Source organism: Centruroides vittatus, unplaced genomic scaffold (assembly GCF_030686945.1).
Source record: "Centruroides vittatus isolate TY-2023 unplaced genomic scaffold, ASM3068694v2 scaffold_1209, whole genome shotgun sequence".
NCBI classification, from domain to species: domain Eukaryota; kingdom Metazoa; phylum Arthropoda; class Arachnida; order Scorpiones; family Buthidae; genus Centruroides; species Centruroides vittatus.
This window is the reverse complement of record NW_027122673.1, coordinates 1,130,790-1,144,184: the sequence shown is the minus strand read 5'-3', so window position 1 is coordinate 1,144,184 and position 13,395 is coordinate 1,130,790. Positions and strand designations below refer to the sequence as shown.

At 31.3% G+C, this 13,395-nt stretch overlaps 1 protein-coding gene across 1 annotated transcript in view; it reads left to right on the top strand.

Annotated features, from left to right (window-relative positions):
• The window catches only part of LOC136986822 (potassium channel subfamily K member 1-like), a 46,439-nt gene extending 33,044 nt beyond the window's left edge, over nt 1-13,395 (top strand). Inside the window, exons 2-5 of the mRNA XM_067284436.1 lie at nt 9,354-9,494; nt 10,141-10,352; nt 10,447-10,633; nt 13,006-13,395. Coding sequence (XP_067140537.1) covers nt 9,354-9,494; nt 10,141-10,352; nt 10,447-10,633; nt 13,006-13,253 — 788 coding nt within the window. The 3' untranslated portion in view covers nt 13,254-13,395. The remainder of the gene's footprint in view (nt 1-9,353; nt 9,495-10,140; nt 10,353-10,446; nt 10,634-13,005) is intronic.

Genomic DNA, 13,395 nt, shown 5'->3' with positions numbered 1-13,395 from the left:
CATTAATGCTGTACTATTTAATATTATTTCAACTATAGAATAGTTTCATAAAGCATTCATTGTTTGTCGTTTACCAGATTATAATCTTGCTTTGGGTTACAGTTAGTTGTGTTTAGTGAACTTTAATAAGTTATTTAAGGGCTTAACTGTAGCTTCATTTATAGTACATGAGACTGCTCTTAGTTGTCACTCCAATAAATTATTCTCTGTAAAGTTTCTGTAACTAAATTTATTTAGTTTGTTTCTTTGTATAAAACAAAGGTTATAATTTTATAATTCTGAAAAGTTATTAAGGAAACTCCTCAAATATATATCCTATTCGAACTGTTTAAGGTTTAGTCCAAAGTGCCGCAGATTTCTAAATGTTTCTGCTACAAGAAATGCAATTCAAATCGGAATTCTGAAACTGTTTCGATCAATTACAACACAATTCTGTCAAATTCAATCAAAATGAAATTTAAAACTTTTCAAATTACAAAAGAATGTTTGATAGAAGTAAACGCCGACAACAGGAGAAATACAGGAAAACTACTTTGTTTCAAAAACATTTACAATTTAAAAGGGAGAGGCAGGGAAAGCGTATGTTCGAGTGCAAAAAGAGTAAAAGTGTTATGATCTTTCCTAATAGAATATTAAATTATAAATAATTATCAATGAAAAGGTACGTCTTATGCTACTATTAATATTGCAAATGTTAGAAAACTGTTGTTTTATTCATCGAGTGCATACTGTTAAAACGTACACAATGGATGTTATTCACTGCAAATGGACTTCTGGGAAAAAGTCGTGTGTTGGAAAGTAAACAACATTTTGTCTTAGCTGTCTGCAATTGCTATCCATCTAAGTACAATGGTTGTTCTAACTATTCCAATAAGCCAGAATACAAAAGTAGGTTAATGTTACCTATGGTAGCGAACGTGGCGGCTCGTCTCAAACAGCGAGGACACACGTTCTAACCTAACCTAACCTATTCTAATAAATTACCATAATTACTGCCAACCAAATTATTAGAATAGGTTAGGTTAGAACGTGCATCCCCACTGTTTCAGAGACGGGCCGCCATATTTCAAAAGAAAAATGTCTAAGGATTGTGGTCTGAAGACCACGTGTTCTGTTACCTAACCGGCTCGTAACCAACCCCTTGGGTGGTTCACGGCGTAAAGGAGGGATAGGCCCTCATAGCGTAAAAGCTTCCTGTTGTAAAAGTTAATGGGAGGAGGGGAGATACGTGGTCCAAAGATCACGTGTTCTATTGCATGATCCTTGGGTGGGCCGCAGGGTAAAGAAAGGAGGGGACTTTTTTTGGAAGAAAGAATGGAGAGAGGACATGTAGATGATAGAGTCGCGAGATTGTTTTTTTGTGTGTGTTGTTTCTTTTGTTTTAGTGTCTGTTATAGCGAAGGGACAGAGTAGTGATCGGAAGGACTAAAATAAACTTTAAGTTCCTTGCATTGGAGTCACAGAGTGTGTGATTTATTTCTTTGAAGTTTCTTTTTGTTTTGTTCCCGCACGGGGAATACTCTAAAGATCGAGTACTTCCCCACAGGATGATATTAAACATGCATTAGAATTTAAAAATGGAATTCAACATAGTAACATTTTTGAAATACTGTATTTAAAATTATATCGGTTTATTTATAGCTTTTCACTCGGAGTCTCGTGTAATTTTTTGTTGCCGTAATCTAAAAACGATAACGTTGCAAATGTGTGTTTGCATATTGTAAGAAACAAACCTGCAGACTTTCATATATTTCTGAAATAATCTAAATATTAGAATTATAAATTAATATTTATAACATAAGTTACTCTAATGACAACCGCAAATTCAAAATTTATTATTAAAAGATATATACATTTTAAAAGTAATAGAAACTTCTTAGATTGTTTTCATTTATGATTACTAAAGAACTTTTAAATTATTCGAATGTAGATTATACAGGAATTTTTCTTACCGAACAAATTTCAATATTACTTGCTTCACCTCCATAGAAATTATTATGGCTGTTATATTATATAGTTTCTTTTTTATTTCTGCTGGTATTTCACTATACATTCTGAATATTTTAGTTAGTTTGTTTATACTATTCTTCAAATGTAAGATCATTAATAAATTTCTTTTTATACGTCATTCCTTTTAATGTAACTTTATATGTGAAGAATTGTAAACTTGTCGGTAACATTAACGACGACCGAATAGCTATTTATCCATTATGTTGTGTGTATTTACCTGTCAACGAGCGGCAGGGGTAATGTCTGTTATATATATGTGGTGTCTGTCCCCCGCGCCGGCGACACGGTAAAGCCGAATGTCGTGTGAATCCATAGACTCCACACGTATACATTGCGACCATGCACCACAAATTCAAGCTACATCTCTGTAACAATATTACAAGTTTAAAAATTGTTTAATCCACTGTTGACATTTATGATTAAAAAAAATAATAATTACAGAATCTAATTTATATTAAACTATTAATCAAAACTAGTTAATTATATTAAATTTTACTAAATTGCCGAGTTATATTAAAAATGTTATTAATTACTTAAATTAAACATTTTTCAAAGCGTTTAGAATTTGTCGTGTTTTTAATATAATCAATTGTCGAGTTAATACGGCATTAGTTGTTGTTCTACCGTAATTAATTGTTCGACATTTTCGAGATTTTAATTAACCGTCCTTTAAAATTTAACATAACATATCGATAACTTAAAGCACAAAGATATTTAATGTCCGTCTTGTGTAATTAATAATGTTTTTTTTTTATTTTTAACTGTAGTAACCGTGTAATTAATTTTACATATCATATTACATTTATAATTACCTGAATGTGAGTAATGCTCTATACTTATATATTTTTTATATCTCAGTTTTATTTTTTCTATTTTTTTACTTCTTATAGTTTGATTTATCATTTTTTTAAAATACAAAATACATGTAATTGTGTACAGGGGATCAATTTTGTTAGTAAAATCCAAATGATTAGCCAATCAGCGACTGGACTGTGAGAGACGAGAGACCAGAGACGGTGACAGAATACGGTCCCTGGTGTTGGGCTGACACCATTTTCACTTCATAAATTTCATTATCTAGATTTAAACCTTTGGTCTACCCTGTGGACACAAAGATTTCATTCACATCATGGTTTAACTAGGCTTGCAATAGGGCAATCAGATGAAAGATGGAATCAGACTACCCATGAAACTTTAAGGTTTAATGTATTGATTGCATTTACTATCAAACATCTACTGTTGGAAATACCCGAAAATGGTATTGTTATTGAGAAAAAAATAACATTTCATTTTAACTATTTCACACTACTTCAGTTGAAATTGCAATTACAATATCAATTTTGTTAGTAAATATTTATATTGAAATTGTAATGTCGCAAATACCCTATTTTCTGGCGTATAAGACGACTTTTTAACCCGGGAAAATCTTCTCAAAAGTCGAGGTCGTCTTATATTCCAGGTGTCGTCTTATAGGGCGAGTATATCCCAAACTCTATATTTTAACTGTAAAAGTCGGGTTTGTGATGTAGAGATCAATTTTATAAGCAAACCCTATAAGTTTGCGGCGTTTGTTTATTTTTTGTGAGCCAATTAAGTAACATGTGCATGCAGGATGGCCAAAAATATGTACTGTACCAATCAAAATTTAGATAAGTTTCATTGTATGGAGTATAATGTTGATTAACGACAAAGAAACACAAGCAAATATTTCATGCCATAGAAATTAACATGCTGCAATAGTCACTTGGCGTAACAAAACTGAATTCAACGTCAAATACAGAAATATACGATTCTAGAGGCAAATCTACACGACGTGATATGGCAATCATCCCTTAATATTCTTTATTGTTAAGAGAAATTCACTATTTCTTTAAAATATTGTTTATATTTTATTACACGAATTCTCTCACTAGCTCATTACTGTAAGATTTATTCTTGGATCCTCCTTTGTATGATTCTTGGCATTGCACCAGTAATGGGAAAACAGTAGAGTCACGCCTGAAATGATATTATGTGGTGATGTGATATGGTCATTTGCTATACAGTCATGAGAGTTCTATGCAAAGTTGGCAATGGAACGAGAACAAAGAGGGGCGACCAAAGATACACAAGCTCGATTGTTTACGAGCATTATGGACGCACTAAATTAGATAAAATGGTGAAATCAGCAGAAATAAACAACTGATACTGCAATTAAGCGGGATAAATACCGAGAAAAAAAGAGAGAAGGAAGAGGAGAAGAAGGCTAATTTAAATATATATTGGAAAAATAATTCATTAAAAGATTACAAATTAAATTTGAAGGTAGTGAAGAATGAAATCAAAAGCTATTGACTCTTCCTATGTAAAATGGCATTTTATACATCACTCGATTCAATATTTATTTTTATAATTTGTTATCTTATTGGTAAACAGATTTAACAAAGAGGTTTTAATTTTATTTGTGATATATTTACCCAAATAAAAATATAAATAAAATTACCAAAATTTTTATTTATTTTTTAAAAGTACATTCTGCAGAAATTACTTCGCTAAAGTAGAAAAATCGATGATTTTCGTCCAATACGAAACAAGTTAAATTAGAAAAGGAATAGGAATAACTTAAAAAAAAACAAATGAAAACAATTCCCGGAAGACACCAGGATTATTTTTAAAATAAATATTTTAAATCTTTAATTGAAAAATACAATTTTGTTTTTTTTTTTTTTATAATTTTGAAAGTCTCTTCGGTATAAAAGAACGAAATTGCAAACAAAAACTATCAATCAATTTTTATACGAACGAAAAAGCTTTTGATGTAACAAAGATGAAATTTCATTTTCGATAAAAAAGTTCTTTATTTTATTTTAAAATAATCAAAGAGTTGCTAACAAAAGACATTATTTATTTAACATTTTAACATCCGTATGAAATTTATTAATATATATGTTTAAAAATAAAATAAATATAAAAAATTGTAGATGTACAGAACAGTGTCGGGAATATATTTTATTGGTTTAAGAACGGTTCACCGATTTTCAAGAATATGTAAGCAGAGGGGGTGCAAAGAGGTGTATCGTGCACCACTCGCAGAGGGGTGCCCAAATGGTCTCCGAGACAAACTATATGTGTTTCTGGAGGGGGGAGGGGGCACCAGTTATGTTCGCTACACTACTGTACGTAAGTGTACATAAAATCTGCATGTGCCTTACTTCTATCATTTTCTAAAGACTTTTCCTCTTTGATGAAATTCTTGGTTCTATCATTGGTCTTATTCCTCTTGGAAATTTCTTTGAGTATGCTGTTATTCAACATAGGATTCCCATTACTGAGAATGTTGCTCTTAAGGGGGAGCATAGACTGTTTTTTTCAAATTCTTTCAGTGGCCTACTTTCGGCAACGTTATTATTTGAACTGCTCTACACTAAAACACTTAGACATGAATTGATTTATTTCATAAGATATCAGCATGTTACAGACTTTATAGCAATCTTGCACATTTCAAAAGGGTCTAACTTATATGAGAATTAATTTACCTGTTGAGTTGGAGTGTTCCTTCTCTCATTTACATTATCAATATTAAGATATTGGCTAATATGGATAAGAGAAGAAACAATACTCCAACTCAATGATGACAGATTTCTACCACTACTTTCACTAATGCATAATGTAAAACCATCACGTAATACCAAAAGACAGCTTTACAATACACGAGAGTAGAGTTTTACATACACCTCTTCTACACAAAGTTTACATACAAAGTCATTTTAAGTCTCTCGCCACATTTCGATAAGGCAATCTTCTCGCTTTTATTATGCAAAAACAGAAATTCCATCCAGATTATTCCTTGTGGCAAACAAAAAATACAGTAATTCACATAATTTTAAAATTTATCAATTGTAAAAGTGGGAACCTGCTGTAATTCTATACCTAGATCACTTTAATTAGCAAAAAAGTCACAAAATCTTTTAAAAAAACTTAACATATTTAATATTTAGATAAATCGGGAACTGTTTTACTTTCGTAAAAATCAATATTACAAAACATACGTTAAATGATTTAAAAATATATATTAAATTACATTTAAATACTAATTTAAATCTAATTTTCTAAACAAGTTCTACCAACATTAAATAGAAATTTCTTCCAGAAATCTAATATATACACATTAATTGTAATGTCTCTCCTTATAATATATTACGATATATAATTGAATAAAATAAAATGAAGCTATTAAAAAAATTGTAAAATTTAAACACATTTAGAACGTCAGAAACAGATGTTTTCAAGTGAACAAAGAGACTTTCGATCAATAATTTCCGACACTTTCCTTTCTATATGACGACAATACACTCGACGACAGAAATCTTATCAATTATACACAATTAAAATTTATTGTTTTATTTACAAAATATTTCATTGCGATTTATTGGTTTTTAGATAGATGGAAGACAAGATCAGATATGGAAACTTAGGGGCAGGAGGCCCCAATTAACTGTATATAAACTTCAAATGCGAACCCAGAAGTCGCGTTATTTCAATTCCCCCGAAAGGAGTAAGATAGACGACTGGCACAACTTGATTGCTAAAGGAAAAGTATGATGTACAGAGGAAAGGTATGATGTAAGGAGAGAGAGAGAGAGAAAGAGACAATCTGTTTAAGTTGCTTTGTATACTGTGCCCCAAAACTATTCTTAGAATTCATTTTTAAAATACAGTAGAGTCCCGAAAACTCGGCACTTGATAACCCGGCAGTCCAGATAACTCTGCCACACTCCCACTCCTCCACCACGTGTCAGTCTGTTCGGTCTACCTGCAGCCTTTGCAAGGGTTAGTCAATTCCACCCGTTGCGTAACTCGATGTGAATGACTGTGAATTCATTAATTTTCATTTTCGTGTAGTAAAGCCTCTATGCCTTCATAAGTACGTATTTTTCCTTTGTTTAAGGGTATTTGGGCAGTTTATTCTCTGTTGTATTCTCAAGCAAACAATACATACAAGTACTTTCTGAGGAAACACTCGTACTTATTCTTTTTTAACCCCATTCCCGATAACCTGGCATTTTCACAAACTCGGCCACCCTTCGGTCCACATTAGGCTGAGTTTTCGGGACTCTACTGTATTTACAGATGCTTACAAATATACAAACTTCTGACTTTTTTAAATTTATAAAAGCCATTTATTCATTTTTTTTACCAATTGTTTTCTTCTAAATGAATTTATGAGAAAAGTTACAATCTAACAAGTAATTTTTAGATCTATTTATAGCGAATTCTCTTGCGTAATGTATAATTAATTAAAATGGTGACTTTGTGACAGATAATTTGACGTCAATCGCGTTAAAGTCCAAGAGAACGTTCGTAACTGTTTACGTTGCTATCATCTATTATTCACTATGCATTATTTATTATGTTTGCACGTTATGCATAATTTATTCCAAATAAAAATTTTAAGAATAAGAAAAAAACTAACCCCTGTGGAATTCCGTGAAGTCCGATATTATAAATAGAACAAACCTGTTTTTATGCAGGGGATAGGGACCGCATTAAAAAAATCTCACGAAACTTCACGAATGGCTGTAAATAATAGTTTTCGCAACACAATTAAAAAAATTTTTTTTATGCGGTCAACAGGGACCGCATAAAAAAGTCTCACATAGAAAATAACTCAAAACCGTACGAAATAGAATTTATTGACAACAGATGTCAGCACTTGACTGCATCGTCTGGTCTATCGTCTGTTTTACATATTTTTGTCCAGGTGGTGTTTTGTTGACTTAAAAAGTAAATTATTTCATTTTTCGCATATTCATGCAATAATATTACTATAATAAGTGCATTTATGCTATAATAAGTTTATTTAGCTATAATAAGTCAACGTAAGACATGACGAATCGCACGAGACTAGTCGCCAACTATACCGCACAAATTAAAAATTCGCATTAAAAAAATCGCACAAATAAAAATCGCACATAAAAAGAGCGCATAAAAACAGGTTTGACTGTACTGTAAATTATTAAATAATAAGAAAAATGTTGTTTCGTAAGAAAGTGAAATACGTAAAAAAAGTGTATACGTCGATAAAATAACGAACCAATCCGATATTTGTAGTGGAAAGTATTAATATATTCTAGGATAAATATTTTGTATCATTTCAACAAGTTACGAGTTTATATATATATATAAATATTCTACTTCAATGTATTGACAATCATAAACAATGAATGCAAATGTAGTGGGTAATGAAATATTCAACATGTAAGCCATTATACAGAATAAATGGATCTCAAAAAAATACACAAACTACTTTCAAGTATTCTTTAATACAATAAGAGTTCTGAATATTTTCGGGTTATGGAATGTATTGTTACGAAAAAAAAACTTGCAATACTTATATCTGATTTAAATATTTTATGAAAATATCTAGTAATGTTTGATTTGAATGTAAGTATTACAGATTTCTTTCTTTCTCTGTCTATTGTTTTTAACTCACTCCATTCTACAAGCTATCTTTTTTTAAGCCAATCATGGGTCGGTGATGCGAAGGATGATACATAATGTATCCGAGCTAATTTATATTCAGGATACTGTTTGTTAGATTAAAAGGTTGCAAACATTTTTGGACCTTGAACCATTTTTGGACGAGAATTTTAGTTAAAAATAAGCCTAACTGATGTCCATACCCTAACCGATCTGTGTTCCACTCGTCTATCTCGGTGTTCCGCAACCGGTGTGCTGTCACGAGGTGAAAGGTGTGACGTGAACGTTTACATATTGTATTAATCGTGAAGTTTTATTTATATGTTTTTTCACAGTTGCTGTGTTTCTTATGCTTGTATTTCATTCTTTGCTGCAGAACTGATGAAATAAGATGACGTTTGTTTATTCTTTACTACAAGTCACGCATTTTTATATATTCTAAGAAATTAAATGTAAAATAAATTTGTTCACAGGTGTTGATGTCTTTTTAATAATAATAATGTTAGTGGCATTACGTAATTCTATTAACAGTATCATTTCATATGTATTTTAGGGTAATAACATTTTGGTGCGCCGTGTTGAGTCACGGGGGTGCCACAAGTAGAAAAAGGTTGCGGAACACTGGTCTATCTGACCGATCAGACTGTGAATATCCAACTTAGATTGTTTTACTTTTATTGTATTCCTCAAAGATGGATTTATAGACTTAAAATGCTTGTCCAGAAAATAATTTTTATTAGTATATAGCAATAAATTAATAAAATAGTTGTTACAATCAATATATTCATAAATACTATACAAATAATATGCCGATAATTGCAAGTATCCGTATATAACTAAAAATAAAATATTCAAATAATTATATTAAACCAAATCTCTTTCAGATGAAGAGCTGGAATATCTCATAGTGAATGTAATTAATGCTAATAATCGAGGTGTATCTGCAGTTAATAACGCTACGATGGAACCAAACTGGAGTTTTGGACAGTCTTTGTTTTTCTCAAGCACTGTAATCACAACTATAGGTAATTATGGATTTTATATAACATTTTTATCGATTTAAAATTAATTTTTAACCATCAGTCTTTACGCAATATCCATGTAATTAATGGTATAACTACTATGTTACTTGACTGAACAGTTATAGAAAATACAAAAGACTGAATGAAACTGTAAAATAATGCATTATAACAAATATAATACATAAAACAAACAACAAGCCATCATGGGTTTGGCAGGACCCATAATAGGGGATCTGGATGATAAGGAAATAGACCCAACATATCTGAACAGACCACTCACAAAAAAATTCCTGGAGTTTTACGCCCATCCAGATTTGATCCTGGGCTGTCAAAACAGTAGCCTGCCGCCTTAACTGCTCGGCCGTTCAGTCTTCTTTCTTAATTTTTGAATTCCAAATACAATATTGCATACTGAATATTATCTACTTTATGTATGGCTTTATGAGGGGCCTTTGCCCGAAACGTGTATCGGCCTATAGAAGATTCAGAAATAAAGATGATGTAAGAATGTCTTGTGTCCATTAATACACCTAGTCGTGAGGAAAAAACACAAAAATAAATAATTTTAGATACTTTAAATCCAAACATTCAATGAAATTTAATGATATTTTATGAAACATGATTCACAATTCATTTGTAAATGTTTTAGGATACGGTCATGTCACACCTCTATCAGAAGGAGGACGTGTCTTCTGCATCGTCTATGCTCTTATCGGCATACCAATTACGCTAATATTACTGACAGCATACGTAGAAAGGCTAATGATCCCAACCACTCTCTGCCTTCAATTTTTGAATTCTCGACTCGGTCATCTTTATCAAGCATTTCATATCAGAATTCTTCATTTATCCGTTGTCGGAGTAAGTCTAATTTTGTTTAAATTAATTATTGATAATAATAATCATTTATTTCTATATTAATGATGACTTTATGTTTTTTTGTCTTTTTTTTCAGGTATTAGTTTTAGTATTATTTTTCTTCATACCTGCTGGTATCTTTGCATATTTGGAACCAGACTGGGATTATCTGGATTCACTTTATTATTGTTTTATATCTCTAACTACTATTGGATTGGGTGACTTAATACCCGGCGATAGTTCGCATCAAGATTATAGACCATTGTACAAAGTTTGTACAACAGGTAGGTTGCGTCTAGTTACGAATAAAGAACGAACAAATACGAATTTATAAATCAATTCAAATGAAGACTTTTATCTGCCCGACCTGCAAGAATTGCAGGTTTAAATCCCACTCCAGGTTGTTCTTTTTTTCTAGTTAAAATTATTTAATTTAATTAAAATTAATTATACTCATTAAATTTTACAATAAATGGCAAATTGGTCTATCTTTAGTGTATAATAATTTAATGTTTACTTAAATTTATACACTTACATATAATCCAATAGCTGATTTGGTTCATTAATAAATGCCTTTTAGAATATACAGTAGACCCCCTATAACATGGTATATAAGTTCCGTGTTATAGAATCCGTGTTGTACGAGTCACTTAAATACATGAGCCAATCACAGCCCATGTGCGGGCTATGATTGGCTTATGTATTTAAGTGACTCGTACAACACGGATTCGTATAACACGGAACTTATCTACCGTGTTATAGGGGGTCTACTGTAAATTAACATTTGTAGTATTTTAATTTAGGAACATGTGTCAACAATGATAACCTCCAAAAACAATTCCTAATTATATATAAAAAGCACAGAAGCTCAGCCTAAACTTGAATTCAAACCCATGATCTAATTGGTATACATCTTGTTAATCTATGAATAATATAACTTGTATCCTATTCACATCTGACATCCAAACCCGATAGTTATATGTTAAAGCCAAATGAGTGCCGAATTATATCAGACCGATTTTATGTTGTACTGTTGTAATAATTGAGCGATTAATCTGTTAATAAACAACGTCCAACACATTAATAACATATCTATTCAGCCGAATAACCAATTGAATGAATATACGATCAGTCAGATCGCTTGCGCTGGATTGTCCAAATGCACTAAGGGATGTGAATTCAAATTCATACTCTAACATGAATTGCTTGGTTTAAACGATAATTCCCTCACCACTTACAATGGGAAAAATCTAGATCTTTCCCATAGCCACGTATCTTAATGCCATGTGTTAAAATTCAATCCAATCATATACAGTACACTTGAATCAAAATTTGAAAATTGTTAACAAGATTACGGATAAACATAAATACATAAATAAAATTAAATTTAAATCATTTTAGTATCTAATACAACGTAAATAGTTGATATACTATATTGTTTACGGAATAATGACTAGAAAGTTTGTACAGGTTCAGTGCAGATGCAACCATCGTAAGCATAACTAGTATATATCAGCAATAACATAATATATTTTCTTGTGTTTTTCAACACTTATAGATTGCTTTTGTTTAATTATATGAGGATTGGGATATGCAAAATATTTAAAATACAAGCAAACTAAAGTTGAACTTTCTGGAATTTGTTTTTGAATATTTTTGATCCACAATTGATTAAATCCACGGTGTGGAATCTGCAGATATAAAGGATTGACTGTAATTTATGTTTAGTTACATACAGTACTATATAATAACTTGCAGAAACCTTTTGTACTTATTATAGCAGGTATGTTTATTGGAACAACGAACGTCTTTGATCACTTTCAGGTCAGGTTATTGTGTATTTCCATAAATTGAATGCGATTAATCGAAAAAATTCTGTACAAAACATGGCGATATTTAGATTAAAAATTCAATACTGTAACCAAACAATTGCCAGATTTAAATAGGAACTACTTTACTGCCACTATTAATAATCAAATACTGAGTAAAGTTATTCGGTATTTAATTTTTAGTAGTCGCAGTAAATTAGCCCTATTTAAATCTGGCAATCATTTGGTTACATTATAAAATATCAGGCTTTGAGATGTTTATATATCAATACTGTATTTAAAATTAATATAGAACTTATGAATAAATTTAATCAGTGGAACATTGATGCAGTTTTGTAACAATACACACTTACTTAATACATGCTAAATGCACTAATATTCAGTGTAACCTCTTTGTGAGATTTACTCTTGCTTCTAATAATGAAATTTTTGACAGTGGCGTAGCGAGAGGGGGCAAGGGGGTGTATCATGCCCCGGGAGCCACTTGCAGAGGGGTGCCCAAATGGTCTCCAAGACAAACTATATGTATTTCTGGAAGGGGAGGGGGTGCCAATAAAGTGTCTTGCCCCGGGTGCCAGTTATGTTTGCTACGCTACTGATTTTTGATCAGCTTTCTGGAGCATTTTATAACAATTACTATGATAAAAATACAGTTTATTATTATAAAAAGAATTTTTAAAGTTGATGTTACACCACATTCTTCTGTAGTATAATTAAAATAAATCATATCTTAACGTAGTTAAAACTAATAGATTATACATTTTCATATTATTATACTTTTAAATTAATATTTAAAAAATAAATATAATAATTTTATTTACTTACAGGATTTTTACTCATTGGCCTAACATTTATGATGCTCTTCTTGGCAACTCTATATGATATTCCACAACTCAATTTCAGCCTTTTCTTCTTATTAAAAAGTGATGCATCTACAGATCCCGAAAAAATGCGTCTTCATCCTTCGACGGGAATGTTTGGCCCGAAATACACTCAGCAGATCGACGAGCCGACCATTCGTCACGTGAAGGCCGTACCTCATCCGGCATCTTCCTCTCCAGAAGAAAATCCATGATGACTTAATTAGTATTTTCATGAATTCCCTCCATCGCTTTCGAGAGACATCAATAACTTTTGAGATGCAATGTAAATATATAATTACGTTGTTATCCTGAATTATTTTTCAGAAGATGAAAAAAAAAAAAAAAAAAGGAAAA